At 43.5% G+C, this 18,312-nt stretch overlaps 1 protein-coding gene across 17 annotated transcripts in view; it reads left to right on the forward strand.

Moving 5' to 3' along the window:
- KCNMA1 (potassium calcium-activated channel subfamily M alpha 1) overlaps positions 1 to 18,312 on the forward strand; it is a 727,105-nt gene that overhangs the window by 624,915 nt on the left and 83,878 nt on the right. For 15 of the 17 annotated variants that reach the window (XM_081790521.1, XM_078434452.2, XM_078434451.2 and 12 more), the window contains one exon: positions 10,305 to 10,398. In XM_081790521.1, the coding sequence (XP_081646647.1) occupies positions 10,305 to 10,398 (94 nt within the window). Of the gene's footprint in view, positions 1 to 5,759; positions 5,924 to 10,304; positions 10,405 to 18,312 lie in introns of those variants that run through there. The other 2 variants (XM_078434448.2, XM_078434449.2) reach the window with 2 other exon arrangements.

Raw genomic sequence — 18,312 nt, forward strand, 5'->3', positions numbered from 1 at the left:
GAGTCAAAACATATAAGCAAACAAAAACTTTTACCCCAAAGTAGAAATGTAAATCAACATTGTGTTAACCAGAAGAAGTTGATGTGAAGTGTGAAATTAAGTCCATGAGAGACCTGACCCTTTCTCTCTGTTCTGTTTCTCACCCCAGGCAGGTGGCAAATCTCAGATTCCTGAGGCAGTATGATCTTTTCTCCACTCCTTTGGATGTCTGACAATTTGTAAATCCACAAGGAAACCTTTCTTGCAAGGGTCTCCCTTAACAATCTCATGCAAACAGCATGAAGTGATCAAAAGAATAACTCTGGTTTTATATCTGCCTTGCCCAGTTCTGAACAAGAGAGTGTGTAGACACACATGCAGATACTAACTAACATAACGTCTTTGTAATGACAGGCAGGGTGGGCAGACCCAGCAGGTTCTTGAGAACACTCTTGAGAAATGGGCAGGGCAGGGCCAGGGTTTGAGGAAAGAGAGTGAGGTACTTGCCTTGGGCACCAAATTTAAGATGGCACCAAAACTCTCAGTAATCAAGATAAGTGATAGTTCCATGCAATATTTTTTTTAAATCAAAGTGCAAAAAATCCATGATGAATAAAATGTCAGAATTTTAAATAAAGGTGGGATAGATAACAATTTTAATGCTGGCTTTTACATACTGAATAAGCACAACAAAAAAATGGCAGCACTTTCCATGTGCCAGGAGCAGTGTTCAGGACCTTATAGTCATTTTCTCTAGATACATTTCAGTGGGGCCTGATTTATCCTACAGTAAATCCAAATCTATTTGATAATAAACCATATTAGAGAAAGAGTTCCTTTACAGGCTCCATAAATTCCATTACAGTCCATTTTGTCTTTGTTAAACATACGAGTTGAAAATTACAATCCCTTTATTCACTATGATCATTTTAGACACACAGCTCAAAAAGATCGGCATTAACTTAAAAAAAATATATTACCATGCTTGTGTCTATGAAGTACCATTGTTTTCTGGGATCTAGCTGATGATTTTATTAAGTATCCTGAAAGGAGGGGAAAAAATCAAAGATAATTATAAATTTATAAATACATAATTCATCAGTATAAAGTGATTTTAATGGGATGGATACAGAATTATCTATTTCCTCATGAAAATAACAGAGATGTTCTGATTAAGCCCATAATCTACTATATGTGAAATTCTAACCAAACTGATGGGGCACATTTTCTTTTCTGAAACTACCTTTGATAAGAAATGCATTACAAACTCATCAGTTTGGCTTCCTGTTAACAAAGAGACAGCAGCCGTCTGGATCATTCTGGATTCACAGTGAAACTGCCACACCATGTATCCTCCAACTAAAGCCGTGCAAGTTTGACAAGGGGCAGATGAATCCAGGAGTTATTGTGCAGGGGTTTAAATCTATGCGGCAGCTGACGGTTGAAATAATCATCTATATATCGCTCTGAGCTAGCTGGGGAAAGGTTGAAGCTGTATATTTTCAACATATCTAGTCTAATGGTTAATCTGTTGTCTTGTGCGGGCTCTCTCAGGGTGGATTTGCAGCACATACTGACAGCTTCAAGGAATTGCTCATGGTCGATGTGGATTCTCAAAGTGCAGGGTAGATGAATCTGACTTCGCTTGAGTTGGAAAATGGGAAACTCACCTGACTGGTTTCCCCAAATGCAAGGGGACCTGCCAGACCCCTAGCAGGTTGGATAGCAGGGACCTTTGAACTACTAAACTACCTCTGCCCCTCCCGACTTCCCCAAATCTGTGCACTTGAAGTGGGCTCCATGTGTGTTCCTTTTGTTGTCTGGCCATCGTGGCATATGGGGAAACACATTGTCATTTTTGGAAACCGGACGGCTAGGAAAATGTGAGAAGAGTAATGAGAGCAGAGATCAGCAAACTTTTTCTATCAAGGGCTGGCTAGTAAACATCTCAGCCTTGGCGGGCCACTAGATCTCTACTGCAACTTCTCAACTGTGTTGTACAGTGAAAACAGCCATAGACAGTAGGTCAATGAATGTGGCCATGCTCCAACAAAACTGTATTTATAGCCATTGAAATTTGAGTGTCCTATCATTTTAATGTGTTACAAAATATCGTTCTTCATAGATTGTCCCCCAACCATTCAAAAATGTAAAAACATTTGTAGCTTATGGACTATACAAAAACGTGTTCCAGAATATAGTTTGCTGACCCTGGAACTCGAGAAATACAAGAAGAAAGCAGCTCTTGATGCCGGGCATTTGGCAAGTCTCATCCTTACTCTGAAACTTGTCTCCCACCAACAGTTACTGCACATGCCAGGGCTACAGAAAGGAGTCAGATACACCCTTTGGCTTCAAAGCCATGAGCATCTCATTGGTGTTAGAGTAAAGAATAGGGAAAGAAGGAAAGGAAAGTTGAGAAGGGGCTGTTTTGTTGGACTCCTGTATATTTTTTTCACAGTTTGATTCAAAGTAAAAGTTATCTTCCATCTTTTACTACCTTCCCGATCTCCAAACTCCATAGCATTAATTCAAGGAAGTTCTTGCATTTCTCATTTTAGTCATGTATTTGCGCTTAGAATTCCATTGTTTACCTTTGTGTTTTATCTCTGAGAAGCTAATATCTAGTCTTCGTTTGAGACTTTTCTTTGCTCTTGAGACGATAGAAACAATCTGTTCCAAGGAAAAAAAAGAAAGAGCCAAAGGCAACCAGATCTCCAAAAGGAATTTTCTACCAAATGCCGAGCAGAGCAGAGCATTGGGCAGGTTATTACAGCAGGTCAAGTTTTTAGCGAAGATATACGAGCTGAGATTCTAGATACAAGGCATTTTGATGAATGTTGGACTCCTACCAGGATGCATAGAACATGAGGCTTATGGTTTGAGATGGGGAGGGGGAATGGGTTCGGGAGGTAACATCTAATCCACCCTGTTTGATTTTCGAGGATCCATTAGGTCTGCAGTGTTTCCGTAGAGAACATTGCAATCCAGGTCATGTGGGTTCTGTTAGTATATTTATATAGTATTTTTCCTCTCTCCCATGTAGGAGCTGAATTCTTTCATTACTCTGTGTTGATGGACTCAAACTTACACAATTCAGGTTTCCCAGGCAGTGAATAGAGCCAGAAATACACCCTGTGATTAGCTTCTACATAACCTATTGTTCCTTAAAATCTCCCTCCCCATCCTCCTATTAGCTCTACAAAAGCCAGAAACGAAAAAGCTCCAACAAACCTCCCCTCCCTGCCCCCCTCAGCCTACCTGGGGGCAGGTGCTCCTGTGCCTGTGCTGGGGCTGCAGGGCCACTTGGAGATACTTTCCATCCTCATTTTACATAATGACAGGTTAGTGTTATTTTCAACCTACATCCTCTAGATTTTCCAAATAAATGTATTTCCTATTCCTCGACTAGAAGTTGTGAAATTATCCTGCCTGATAATGTAAATGATAAAGTGATTGTTCAATTATAGAGAATTACATATGTTATGTGTTGGAAATATTATTATTGTTGGCGTTGCTTTTGAGAGACAGTGTCCTTCATCCTTTCGTATTTCATCTGTGTATCAATATTCCCCATGATCTTTCAAAATATAGGTTTATGGATTGGTCTTATCAATAATACTGCAAAATGTTCACCAGTTTTCTGGGGGGAATGAATGTTATCCCAAGGTTTTCAGACCAGAAGCCCTCATTCCAAGGATATCACCCACTATAACTTCCCCATGTTCATGACCTGCTTATGACCCTCTAGGCATAGAACTTGGCTCTGATGCCTGCCTCACTGTGTCCTAGCCTCCTTAGTGGCTCAATCTCACTGATGGGCACATGACATTTCCCACTTATGGGATTCATCCTGAACCAACAGTCAAGTGCTCCTATACAGCAATTATAAAACCAAACTTGCAGTGTGGATTATTTATCTGGCATTTGTTGTTCTTGTTGTTTTCCTTCATTGCTTCTGGAAGCATCTGCACCTTCTCACCTGTCTGTTTTGTGTGACAGGCAGCCAGGGTTCTGGTAGTCTATGATTACAAGACAGGAGACATCCTTCCGGGAAGCAGGGGCCATTCTGTGGATTGCTCTTTCGTGGCCACATTATAAGACCTTGAGAGTTAACTAGCCCAGATTTTCTGGGGAAAGGCTAAGCCTTTCCATCATATTAGAGAGAGGTTGGGTCAGTTTAGGAGTTTTGTCCATTGTGAATTACCTGTTGGGAAATTACGGTATTACTGTGACTTAACATGATTTTTCTTGGGGAGAAAGTTTGGTAAACATACAGAAAGTAGGAAGCACACTGTTAACATCCCTAGTCTGGCAATTTTACCCTCTCTCCTTACCCTAGTTTTATTTTAGTTCATTTTTTACCTGTGCCAAATGTTTACTTTCATTGTAAACAGTCTTAAATTTAAAATACACACTTTAAGGGGTGCCTGGGTAGCTCAGTAGTTAAGTGTCCGACTTTGGCTCAGGTCTCACAGCTCATGGGTTCAAGCCCCGTGTTGGGCTCTGTGCTGACATCTCATAGCCTGGAGCCTGCCTTGGATTCTGTGCCTCTGTTTCTCTCTCTGCCCCTCCCCTGCTCACCATCTGTCTGTCTCTCTCAAAAATAAATAAATATTAAAAAAACTAAAATAAAATATACACTTTAAGTCCGCTAAACACTTTTTTGCCAGCCTCTATACGTCTCTCTCCCATCTCTACCCCATCCTCAAAATTAGACACATACCAGAAGCAAAATTTCCTATTTTCCTTTTCTTAGAAAACTTTATTTAAATTCAAGTTAGTCAACATACAGTGTAGTATTGGTTTCAGGAGTAAAACCCAGCAATTCATCACTTACGTATAACACCCAGTGCTCATCCTAACAAGTGCCCTCCTTACTGCACATCACCCATCTAGTCCATCCCCCACCCACTTCCCTCCAGCAACCCTCAGTTTGTTCTGTTTCAGAGAGAACAAACTTATGTTTTGTCTCCCTCTCTATTTTTCTCTTAGTTTTCTTTCCCTTCCCCTATGTTCGTCTGCTTTGTTTTTTAAATTCCACATATGAGTGAAATCATATGATGTTTGTCCTTCTCTGACTTATTTTGCTAAACATAATACACTCAAGTTCAATCCACATTGTTGCAAATGGCAGGATCTCATTCTTTTTGATCGAATCTCAGTTTTAGTAAAACAAGATTTGTATCTTGAAAGATGGAAAACACACACCCACTTTTTTTTTTTTTTTCTCACTCATGACACAAAGAGATGCTACACATCCTTCCTTCTTAGGAGTTGCAAACCTATGGCATTTAATACAAATTAGGCAGCAATCATGGCCAAGTGACCAAACCTGCGGTGTGGGATGAAAATGACACTTTAACATTGAAGATTGATAACTTGCAATATAATGATTAGTCAGTAGGATGCATTCTAGCAGACTTCAGGAAATAATGGGTCTGGTCTTGCGGCTAAACTGAGTTTTTGGTGTCTGTGTATTATGTCATAGGGGAGAAGGGTCCTCTGTAGGTTTTTGGAAATTATTTCACAAACAATATTGTTCTGACATATTATCCTTTCTGACGTTGATGACAAAAACCCAGCAAAAAGCATTTCAAGAAGCCATCGGGGTAAAAGAAAAGAAAAAGAAAAACTGCAGTTCAGCTGTGAGGAAGAAACTTCCCTTTTCATGTAAAGCGATCATTCTATTCAATGTTAAAACTTGTTTGGAACTTTCCTAATGAAAAATTTTGCAGAGGATTCATTTCCGTTTTCTTTTTCTCGTTATTGTTTGGCAGTCAAGGTTGCAGCTAGATCGCGCTATCCCAAAGACCCATTTGAGTTCAAGGACACAACTCACAATTCTCGGCTTGTGACCGAGCCAGGTGAAGGAGTTCTGGAGCCCGTCCTTATTTTAATAACTGCACCCCTTAGTGTTCTAGCTTAACCTGCTGAGCTCAGTTGAAGAAGAAAGATGTACTATTGTTGGTTTCAGCATGCCTTCAGCTTGTTGGGCAGCAAAAGACCAAAGAGAAAAGCCATAGAAAACAATAAATAACAATTAAAGTGACCCTGCCCTCAAACTAGCAGCTTGCTCAAGACTTTAGTCGGAAGCCCTGTTAGCTAGATGCCTTTGCGTTCAAGCCACTTTGCATGCCGCTCACTCTGAGTGATTCCAGTGTGAATATGACATTACTAATGACCTGCTAAGTGTGTGCAGATGTGGGTTTCTCCAGATGTGGTGATTCATAACGTAATGGAGATAGCCAGTCGACTCATGTTTATGGGTTGTTTGCCTTTTATTGCATTTCCGAATTTATTTGCTTTGAACTGTTTTTTAACTCCAGCCAACAAATTCACCTTTAAGTGTCAAAGGGCCTCATCCCCCTAAACCCTGTGGAGGAAACAGGGAAGAAGGAATGTGCCCCAGGCTGGAGCTGAGCATAAGATCCATCACATGTCAGCACTGGGCTATTTGGGAAAGCTGAAAGGTGGAATCCTGGCCCCATTTTACTCAAAAGGCCCACAAAGAGGCGTTGGTAACCCTGACACAGTGTTTGCAAGCTGGCGAGGCCAATAAAAAAAGAGATTTCTGTTTTAGAAAAAAATCCAGTAAAATATAGGATCATCTTGAAATAAGCCCAGAGTTCTGGCCAGTGTTTCTGGAAGATGTTGCCTTGCTTTCGCTTGAAAACAGAATGCCGATGAAGAGTCGAGTAAAATGTTGTTACAGATGTTCGACTCTGCATTAAGGCTGTTGGAATTACCACCACATCTTAAATCAATTCCCAGAACATTGTCTGGAGGTTATGTCATTGAAATAATGAATCCTCTTTAGTCAAGTATAAGCAAACATGTTAAAACATCATTGTAACTTTAAATTAAACTCTAGCGCAAACCAAGGGATCTGAAGCCTCATTAGACTTGCCTGACATTTTTCTAGCACTGAGTCTTCCCAAACTGTAAAACTGTTAGATTCAGTGCCTATTAGACAAGTGAGCTCTGGGAAGTTACAACAGCACATTAAGTGTTATACTTAGGGATGTGCAAAAACAAGCCCTTGAATTTTATGAGGACTTGGAGACTGGATGGAGTTCAGCTCCTATAAAAATTCCACGTAAGATTCCTGAACTTGTTTGTGTTTTAAAGAAGCTGGCAAGTCAGGTTCCTTTCAGAGATCATATCGTCCACAGTGTGGTGCAGGTGAAAATGATGGAGACAGAGGTGTATTGTAATTAGCCAAATTAGCCAAAACGCAGTCTAAGTAAGAGCCTGAAAATGTGCATTGATAGGAGGTACTGGCCAATTACTTCAATACGTTTGTATCTCGTGAAAGTAAGTAAATTTAAGTCTCCTTTGTAATTCAATTTTTACTCCTTTCGTGTAGTCACAGAAGCCATGAAATGAAAATTATATTTTATAGCTTAACTAAAAGTTTTTCTAGGTCTGCTTTCTTTAAATATGCAGAAATTGATAGAATCCGTAGAAAGGCTAATAATTAAATATGGTTTATAACCTACTTATGAGAAAGAAGTTATCACTACTTCTCTCATGGGATCTAAGCCATATGTAATGGTCTCCATTACCCAACGTTCATATATTTAAGCTGAAGACATTTCCCCCCCCACCCCATTTCTTCAGGGAACAGATCTGCATTTCTACACCTGTGAGTGCAGGAGGAAACCTTTGAACATGAGTTTCATTTAAGAGAACAAATCCCAGTTTAAATGCAGCATGATTATGATGGATGATCTTTGTGAGTTGCAATGAAAATAAATAGTTTCCTTGCGTAGAAGGAGGTATAATTTTAGCACTAGAACGAAGTGTCTCCCTGGAGCTGGGTAACTTACATGTCTTCCATTTGAAGATCGCTGCAGGTAAACAAACAGTGACAAGGTGCAAGGATAACCCACGCTTAACCAAAGTGGGTTATTATAGGTCCAGGGCCAATGGGGAAACAACAGTTAAGCAGAGGTATCCAACAGAAACGCCAATGAGTGTGACTTCTGTTCAGGTCTTAACTAAAATAGACTCAGCGTATAAATTGGACAAAACCATGGTAACATCTGGGGTCCTTGAATGAAGCTAAGTCATAGTAGCTTAGGTTAGGTGAAGAACCTTTTTGGATATGTCACTCCAAGCCTAAGGAGGCCTGTGTGATAGAGAAGCAAGGACACTCACCCCCACTAGACCCACTCACACGCACACATTATTTTAGTCTGTCCTGTGACTCAACGAATCGACGTCACCCTGAACACAGTACAACTGTAGGCGGTCCATATTAAAAAGCAACCTTGTATTATGGGTGGAATCAATGCAAGACTTTCTACCCCATCCTTAGATGCGGAAAACGCCAAAGTATACTTAGACACACACGTCTCTCTCTCTCTCTCTCTCTGTCTCCCTGTTCCTCCCCCCCTCTCTCTGTCTCTCTCTCTCCCTCTCTCACTGCCTTTCTACCCCATTATTAACCTGGGATGCCTGGCCTCCTATCCTGTGAAAGGAAGATGAATTCAGGTCAAGCTCAGAGTGCCTGTTTGCTTGCCGAGAGATGCATATCAACTCTAAGTGATTTTTTTCAATAGCATTTATGTGGCTTGTATTTATTTCCTTTAATCTTTTAAGTGCTGTTTAGTCTCTGTGTGATTTGCTGTGGATACTCATTTCTGATAAGATGCGATATCCTCCCAGCCACATAGTTCCTGCCTGGAGCCCTAAGTGACTGATAGGGTCGCAGCCTGAGCCTGGGCCTCAGGGGGAATGGGGCGGGGGAGCAGCTGCTGGAGTGAGTGGGCTGTGGGCATTTGTAGGTGCTTCCTTGCCTTCTGGAATCACTCTCACCTCAAACCGCGTTCTTGCTCCCTTTCCACGTGTCAGCCAGAATATAGACGACCCCAGACTAACAGTGGATTAGGGGAACCTACGAAGTGGGACACTCTGAAGCAGGTTTGGAAGATAGTTGGATTATTATGATCCCTTGGAACCATGTATGGTAACACTAAATTTATTTAGGGTTTTCAGGAAAGTACCATATAATGCATGTCCTGATATGGGTCTTCCTGGGCATTCTCGAGTAGCTGAGGTGACATTGTCCCCCCACCCGAGACTTGTACACCATTAACGTATGTCAAGCTTCTTTTGATGTCATCACTGCTAATATTTCTCTTCTTAGCTTTAAGGTAACGGCCGTGCATTCTGAGTTTCAAGGGTGCTTCCTCCCAGTCTGTGTTGCAGTCAACTCTAAGAATCCAAGGATCCTATTTTTCCTTCTTGACATTACAGCTTTAGCCTGAATTGTGGGGGTGGGGAGAGGAGGGCTAGACTTTTGCCGCTGATGCCCTTGGGTGACAGGCTGGGTGCGCATCTGCTAATTATCAAGCAGTTCTCTTAAAAAGAAGCATGATGCAGGCTAATACATCTATAAAGCTTATTAGCGGGTGTCTTTGGGCAAAAGCAGTAGAGTGTGCTGTGTTGTTTGTGAGCGAACCTTCATATTGCTTAGCGATCTGTGTGGTTTAGACATTTGGAAAACAGCCTTTGGTTTCCAACCCCCTATGCTGCCCTCCCTCCCTGCCCCCACCACATCATCCGAGATACCATTCAATGGCAACCTCCTCCTTCATGTGGGTACTCTTCTCCGGCCTGGTTCTCCAAACTCACAGCCCAGTCTTAATGAGTTAAAAAAGGATCCTCTGTGCACAACCCCACATGCTCTCCCTCTAGGGAGGTACGGGGACAAGAGCCGAGATGGGCTATGGATCCTTGAGCCAGCATGCATCAGTGTTCCCAGCCCTGACTGATTGAAACATTGGCTGTCAAGGCCTCAAATCCTTGCCTCTCTCCAAGGCTCTTCGTCTGGCGTGCAGGGATTAGGCACCAGCTACATTGGTTTATTTGTAGAATCAGCTGGTTGGCGGCTACTATGCTGCTATTTCCCATACAACTTTATTTCTGATTTTGCTTATGAGGAAACCCATTCGATTACTCAACAAAGTAACTAAAATTAACTAAGAAAAATGATTGAGTGTTCCCATATATGTAATATATTTTATATACAGATAAATCATACGTTCTTTCCTTTCTTATGGTAGGGCTTTTACAAACTGGTTTAGTCTGTTTAAAGTGCATGTTCAAAGGCTGGAGAGTTAAGGGGTGATGGTTTCACCTTTTCGAAACCGGCCTCTTTGACTAACGCATTTGGTCTTTGTCACTGGGTCCTAAAAGACAGCCATGAATTCCTAGTGAGTGACTGAGCCGTGAGTGTGTGTCCTTTGATAGCTTGCCTGTATTTCACGGTCTGCCCTCAAACTGTTCATAATCTCATGAGCTGCCTATATTTCCAGTTGAAGATGAGCCGCCATCAACACTGTCCCCCAAAAAAAAGCAACGGAACGGAGGCATGCGGAACTCACCAAGCTCCTCACCCAAGCTGATGAGGTAAGAAGAGGGGCCATGGGCCATGCGGGTCCCCCTTGAGCGCCTTCTCCTCCTCTCCCGGCCCCCTCCCCGCCTTGCCCAGGCCTGGAGCCGCCCCTCCCCAGCAAGCACGAGGCGGGGGAGGGGACCAATCGTTAGGTGGCTTCTTAAAGGCTGGAGTATTTATTCTGTCAGCTTGTCAGCAGTTAATGATAGAGCTGAAAAAATTCTGTCATGAAAAACAGTTTGAAAAGCTGTTTGAAAAATACATAGGCTTTAAAGTCTTAGCTGTCACCATGTCCTGTCTATGTGTAGTTCCTAAACAGCAGTGGCACTAATGACGGCGGCAACCAATCAGAGGAACTCATGTGGTTAGTTTGCCTCTGGCAAGTCTCTTTCTGCTGGAGTCCCTCCGAGGACTGTTTTCTGTACTTAAGGCCATATGTGAGATGTATCATCACAATCAAAAATGAACCTGAAGATTACCTTCCTTTTATCCTGTCGATTGAAATCAAATTTCTGTTAATTGATTTTGACTGATAAAAAAGTCTAATAATCTGTGGACTTGCCAAAGCAAAGTTCAAAAGTAATCCAGTTCTGCTCAGGCTAAAAGCAGTATTAATTATGAAATACGGCGTGTGTGTACTCTTTCTGTCTTCCTTCCTTCCTTCCTTCCTTCCTCCCTCCCTTCCTCCCTTCCTTCCTTCCTTCCTTCCTTCCTCACTTCCTCTCTTTCCTCCCTCTTCCCCCCTTCCTTCCTTCCCATCCTTCTTTCTGTCTTGACTATGGCTTCCTCTCAGAAATGGCAAATGAAACCAGATTTCGACAGACTTCTGCAGGTTTCTCTTCCGGGCCTCTTCATCTTTCATTTCCCCAGATTGTCTTCGACTCATCTGCCAATCCTGTGCTTATTTCCTCCAACATCCTAACTCTCCAGCACCCCAGTGATGAAACAAGAGTGACCCCTGAATGATAACTGCCTTGGAAATACCTGCCATCTTGATGTTTCTTTCTTCTTTTCATTGCCATTGGCTGCTCCCCTCCCTTTGATTACTGAAATACAATTATGGCCACTTCCCCCTACTTTTCCCTCCCTCCATTCACTCGCATCTTCCTGGCCTTCCACGGCCACCCTTCTGGGACACAGACGGGGCAGTCCTCCATACGGTCCAGGGCACAGGTTCCCATGGAGGAAGCCCCTGGCCCCATGTCCTTTTCCGTTATGATCATCTCTTCCTGTTAAATGTTTCCTTACCAGTCCTCTGCCTGCCCATTCGCTCAATCTTGCTGGGGTGTTGCTGATTTACATGCTTGTTTACACTTTATGAGGAGCAATGAAATGCACCAACTGCCAAGCTTCTCATTTTTACGATGCCAGTTGTCATGCTACCATTCATTTCCTATTTACTCACCTTTAGGTAATCGCCTTATCTACTGCTAATAGTTTTATCCATTTAAAGTAGAGAAAAGCCCAGGCGCTTTCTTTTGCCTAAATTTAGAGAAGCAAATAAATAAATAAAGAGAAGTCTGAAAAATCTGAAACCTTTGGAGCCAAATTCCCTGTCCCTGTTTGCTATGTAAAGTATGGCTCATTTCTTTGATCTTGAGTAATAATAATTCTGAGGCGTTATACTGTTTTCATATGCTTCAAAGCTGTGTCAAAGTTTTGCTGCTTAAGGGTACTTCTTTATTCTGTTGGCTCTTGGGTACCAAGATGACAGGTCTTCTGTACGAGGTGGAAGCTTTTTTAAGTCGTAGCCTTCAGCAAAACATCAAATTACCAAATCCAGGGTAACATACTTCTACACAAATGCCTTTCCTGTAGATATATTATACCATATATATTAAATACTTTAGTGTTACACGCTACATTTTATGTGCAATAGAAAGTGATGGTTTGAGGTAGCCTTGGGGGGACTTTTTTTCCACAAGCAGAAAAAGCTAGTGTATACCGTATCAAGTATGGTTTTTACAGGACTTTCTGCCTGAAGGCCTTTGTAAATAAGTAATGATCAACAGATTGGCTGTGGGTTTTTGAAAAGCATGCCTATGTCAGTTTGCATGATGGGGGAGAATTTTCAAAGTGGGTCTTGCTTTCATTGCCTGTTGGAGAGGGACTGAGGGAGCAGTCATCCCGGGCTGGAGCTGTCTGCTCCGTGGTACATCAGAATTGCTAAACGTGGGTCAGGCGGTGAGCCGAAGCTTGCCAAGCTACGGAACTTGGGTTTCTGGTATTGGTGCCTTTGGGCTACCGCAACGGCCACAGCTACTTCTGTACCCACCTGCCCACCGCAGTCTCACTTGCGGCTCAGCTGAAACAGCCTGTCCCATGAGGAGTCAGAAAGTCTCAGACACTCCTTCCTTGCCATGACTTTCTGTGTCCCAAGTGCTCTGGAGACAAAGACAGGGTGCTGAGCCGTCGTTTTCCCTTCACTTCCAGCATGTGCAGTTTCGTTTGGTTGGAATACCTGGCCCTGACAGTGAGGTTGCCAGGACCTGTTTCTGTTATACATCTCTTGTTGACTGAAAAGAGAGAGGGGCTCATGCAGCATCTGGTGGCTTCTCCAGGTCGTCCCACCTCTTCACATACTCCCTTTCTCCTCTGCAGAAGATAGGGCTCCTAGGTCCTATTCCTCATGACCTGAAAAATCCATAAAGGAAGCTAATGACTTATTTGAAGTGAGTTTTTTGACATGAGTTTGCGGCTTGCTTGTTTGAGCGGAATCAATCATTCTGAACGTGGAAAGGTTTTAGTGGCCTATGGGCAGTGATAGGAACAGCTCCAAGAGAAACCGGAGAGCCCAGAATGGGCTAGGATGGGCTTTAATTTACCACTGTGGCTTCTGCAAATAAAACAGGCTCTGCGCGAGGGTTTCTTGCAAACCATCCGCCAGCATGAAATGCTGCCGGGACTCTGCACTGATGGTCTTTGTCTCCCCTTTGTTCTGGTATCAGACATACCCTGGTTTTTCAGTGTCACTTAACTCTCGGCACAGTCATTAGGTGAACAGCTTCGTTTTGTGTGTCTGGATCCTGATGCACTATGTTTTTTAGTCACTGTGACAGACAACAACTCTCGCAGCCAGACTGAACCAAATGGCAACCGTCTGTGCTCCAAGCCAGGCATTCCTGTGTCATGACAGACAACCTTTGGCTTCCCATCCCCCGAAGGAGGAGCGGGCCATGGAGTTTCCCAGATTCTTGTTATTCGCGTTCCTTGTTGGTCTCTTAACATGGAATGATTTAAGGAGTTTCTCCTAGTTTCCCTTTAAAATCAACAAGCACTCATTGTCCACTTGTCTCTGCTACTGAGTCTGTGCCTTGGGAGGAGGGCTGTGTTTCCCTTCCATTGCAAGGCCGTAGAGGGCAAGCATATTGTCTCTAGATAACTAAGTCAAGTGTTCTTAATTTGGGGGTCTCACAGACCCCACAGAACATCAAATGAAAGCTCTCTAGAAAGACTCTCTAGGGGGAAAAAAAAGGACACTGGGCACCACTTTGACTACAATTGAAGCAGATTCATGGACTGCTTCAATCCCTGCCCAGCTTACAATCATATTCAGTTCTTTCCACAGGCACCTTCACGTAGTTGTATTCACAAATTCTGTTGGATCCTAGGAATATTTCTCCATTGGGTAGGCAGTACAGAGTAAACGTCTGGGCTCTCGCACCATATTCTCAAATGGGACCCAAAAATGCTGTGCATTTCAGCTGTTTCTGTTCCTTTCCTCAGATTAATTCTCACCCAGCAAATGTTTATCGAAGTCTACTGTATTCAAGGCCTAGAACGTCTTTGAGGAGTGAAAAGTAAGACGGGTTAGAGTAGGTCTCTGTCTTCAAAATGATCACAGTTTAATGTAGGAGACAGACAAGCGTGTATGGCAAAATAGAGTAGAAGGAGCTTGGAGATGTACTAGCAGAGGCCGTGAGAACAGAGAGAGATGTCATTACCCCTAGTTTGGGAGGCTGAGGCTGGTTTGTGAAGGAAGGTTTATTAAATCTACCCCTGACTGATGAGGAGAGTTCTCTAGTAATACCAATACCTACCCTTGTTCATTGTACTGGATGCCAGGGATCACCATTCCCAGAGTGTTATGCCTTTGAGCACACTGAGTCCTAACTATAACTCCATGAGTAAGAATTATACTTTCCCCCATTTTACCGATGCAGAAGCTGAGTAACTGAGATGTAAAGTCTAGTGAATCTGGTGAGTCTTACCTAATTAGGAAGATTGAACCCAGGTGGTTTAGCTTCTAAGCCCATATTATGAACTCTTTCACTGTTCTGTCCAATGGAGGAAATAAGGAGAATGCTCGGGCCATTGTAAGAGGCTTGGTGTGGTTGGAGCAAGGGGTCCCTGGGGTGACATAACTGGAGCTGGAAGTATGAGAGTATTCTTGCACCTACTTATGTAAGCCTTTGTCTGTCATAGGCATTGGGAAACCTTTGCAAGTTCTTGAGGAGGCGGTGTTTTGGGAGGATCACTGGTGACATTGTCAGGAGATGTTTAGGACTCTCCATCAGGGCAGCCTTGTGAAGACACACGTTACAGAAATAGAGAGGTGTGAAGGGAAGGCCCAGCCAGCCCCAGCCTCTGCCAAGGTCCTTTGGGTGCCACACCACTCTGGGTCTCCTATAGAATAGTGGAGCAGAAGTGGGCCCCACTCTTCCCAAGAAGGACACACAGCATTCCTGACATCAGTTGATGTTACACCTGCTTCTCCAGGACCTAGGAAACTTGGAGGAGTAAGATAGAGGGGCCATGAGCCATGACGATTCATGTAGGATGTGTTGGATATACAATTTACCGAAGAGATGGCCCACAGCCAGGCTAGCAAGGATCACTGGCAATACTGAAAACAGAGGAATTGAACAGGTGAGGGGAGTTCATGTCCCGAGACCTAGAAAATATTAGAGATCAGTTTGCTGAATAGGAGGGGAAATATGATTTGAGGAAAACAGATTATCTTCTTGGGCATTTACTGATCATCAACTGAAATAAACTCATCTGCTTGTTAAGGCCCATTTCTCTCTTTCACCTCATACCTTTTATAGGGTCTTTGGTGAGGACTGCCAACTTGAGAGGTTCTCGTAATAGCAAATGGCAAAATTTCCTGAGCCCAGTCCAAGTTGGGGACAGAATGCCACTCTTGCTGTTCTTTGCAACTGGCAGAATGAAGAAGGAAGGCAGGGACAGCTTAGCCAAGTAAATTCACCTCTAAATGCACAAATAGCAAGTGACAGGCCCTCACAGGACTGGAGAAGAAAGAAATAGTGGGGCTCATCATACCAGGGCTTGGGTGGATTTGACACAGGTCTCTGGACAAGTTGCATGTGCAGCAGAGGGTTATTATCCCAACCTCTCGTTTCGAGAGCATCGTGCACGCTCTCCTCTAGGACGGAAGAATCTGTCAGTCCTCCCAGGTTGTCTCCCAGACACAAAGGCAGTAATTTCCTTCTTGCTTTTAGAGTGGTGGCTGCCTACCAAGAGATGACGTATTAGGTGGCAGTAGCTCTTGACTGTTTACTTGTTAGGCAGGGAAAAAAATGTATGTAGATAGATACAGAGAAGTTGAAAGGGACTTTAGTTTTGACAGAGTGGCTAGAGCCTGGCCTGAAGAGCCTGGTTTTGTCAAGGTGGCTCCAGAGATGGCCATCTAGTGGGGGATGGGGGTTGGGTGGGTGGGGGGGAATTGGGGACAGCTGTGTCTCAGGAGAGATGCTCATTACACAGGAGGGCGGGGGCAGTGTTGAAGAATGAGCCAAGGTAGGAGCCAAAAGTCAGTGTCCTTGCAACATAGCAGGAAATAGTATCCACCCAGAAATGAAATACACCCCAGAATGAGGCAGATTATTTATGGTGCTGAACACCCAGCTATGAGCCCTTTTGAGGAGGTCTGCCTGAGACACTCTTCAGCACAGTCAGACACTCACTTGCATGGCCTGTCGTTCTTGAACAGGACTTAGTTACTAACTGCCTTGTTTCTTTCGTGGAGTGGCAGAAAAAATGAAAAGAAAGGAGACTAGAAAACTGACTTTTAAGCGTACTTCACAAGAACTAATATTTCATTTGCCTTTTTCTGTTTGCTTATTCGCTGATTAGCTCGTGGGAGTGGAAGTCAACAACAGAGAGAATATGAGTGTGGCATCCATGTTGGGAACCCCATCAAGTGACACAACAGTTCAGGTTCCAGAGAGTCACAGAGAGGCAGGGTGGGCAACCTGGATGTGTTTTTGTCATCAGTCCTGTAATTATCCATTTAGATAAGAGGTCCAGGACTAGGGTGAGCCATATGAAGTGCCTCCTTAAATTCCGCACCTAGACACTTTGCTTGCATTGCTCTGTCCCTGGCCTTGCTGGATAGAACCATAGCCTTTTAGTCGGTATGCTGCAAACAGTTGCTATCTCTGGTAGGACTGACTCAAACCATATAGTTTCTCCATCTGGGCAACACTTTATAGCAATGGTTCTCAAACTTAGGCATGCATCAGAATCATCTACAGCATCTTGGTAAAACAGCTTGATTCAGTAGGTCTGGCTGGGCTTGAGAATTTGCATTTCTCTCCAGCTCTCAGGTGATGCTGATGCAGCTGGTATGAGAACCACTGCCTCCGTAAGTCAGAACAGTGAAAGAAACCTGATGTCATAGGGGCTCTCCTTACAGAAATGTTCAGACTTGACAGTGGAGCACTGAATAGTTGCTTCGTTCAGAACACCTGTCTTGACCACCACTGGCGATCAAACATGAGTCCTCCCTGCTGATCAGCTACAGCATCTGGATCCAGGAACACTCCAGACAGCGGGGCCAGTTAAAGTCCCGTTTTCAGAGTCTCCCTTTAGATCAAGATGCCCTGTTTCAAATATAGTCCTTGAAAAGCGAAAAACAGTGCAAGAGCCTTGGTTGTTCCCACAGCAAACTGTCTCAAGATATCAAAGGTGAGTAAACTGTCACTGGGCACATTTTCTGGTCTCCCTAAAAGGTCTGGTGAGTTTGCATTGACTGGCTTAAGAGTCAAGGAATTAGAGTCAGACTAGAGATCATTCATCAGTTCCTCTTGTTGGTTGGTTGTTTATTAAGCATCTGCTGTGTCCTCTGCTGGGTTCTGGAAATTTGCTAAAGAGTAAAATAGGAGTTCCTTGCCCTCAGGAAGCTCCTTATCTAATGGATGAGACAAAAATGCAAATTATTATCTCTGAAGGAGCATCTCTCACTTCTATAGGAACTCCTAGGAAGGGAAAACAACTGTCTCTGGTTATGGAGGAGGGAAGCTTCAGGGGGAACATATGAGACAAACTGTGAGGCCTCAAAAATATCCCAACAGATCCACAATGGCACTTGACATTGATAGATCCACCCCACAGAATTAGTTTTTGCCACCGGGACAAGAAGCCTGCAGAGGGCTGAAAAATTCTCTCACGTTTTATCCAGCCTCTGATCTCCCAGGGAGACCACTGCAGGGTGGGGCCTCAGCCTACATGGGATGCGTGGAATGACGAGAGAGCCTCTATGAGATGATAAATGAAGCCCCAAAGCTCAAGCAAGTAAAGGGTACAATTCAGAAACCATATTACCGGGCACCTGGGTGGCTCAGTTGGTTAAGCATCTAACTCTTGATATCAGGGTCCTGAGTTCAAGCTCTGAGCTGGGCTCCAGCTTGAACCTACTTAAAAAAAAGAACAAAGAGCATGTTGTAACTTTCCTTTTTCACCCCCCTCCTTTTGTGTGTGTGTGTGTGTGTGTGTGTGTGTGTGTGTGTGTGTGTGTTTTGGTTTGTTTACTTATACTTTAATGTACATTTCTGAAGGCCAGTGTTGAACCCACTGCCACAGAAAAACTGGGATTTGCTGTATTTGCCTGGAAGGGGAACTGTGCTCTTTAAAATATAATACTGGCTTCCTCACAGCAGGTTTGCTAGAAAAGGGATTTGTGGTTT

Source organism: Panthera onca, chromosome D2 (assembly GCF_046562875.1).
Source record: "Panthera onca isolate mPanOnc1 chromosome D2, mPanOnc1 haplotype 2, whole genome shotgun sequence".
In the NCBI taxonomy this organism is placed as follows: Eukaryota; Metazoa; Chordata; class Mammalia; order Carnivora; family Felidae; genus Panthera; species Panthera onca.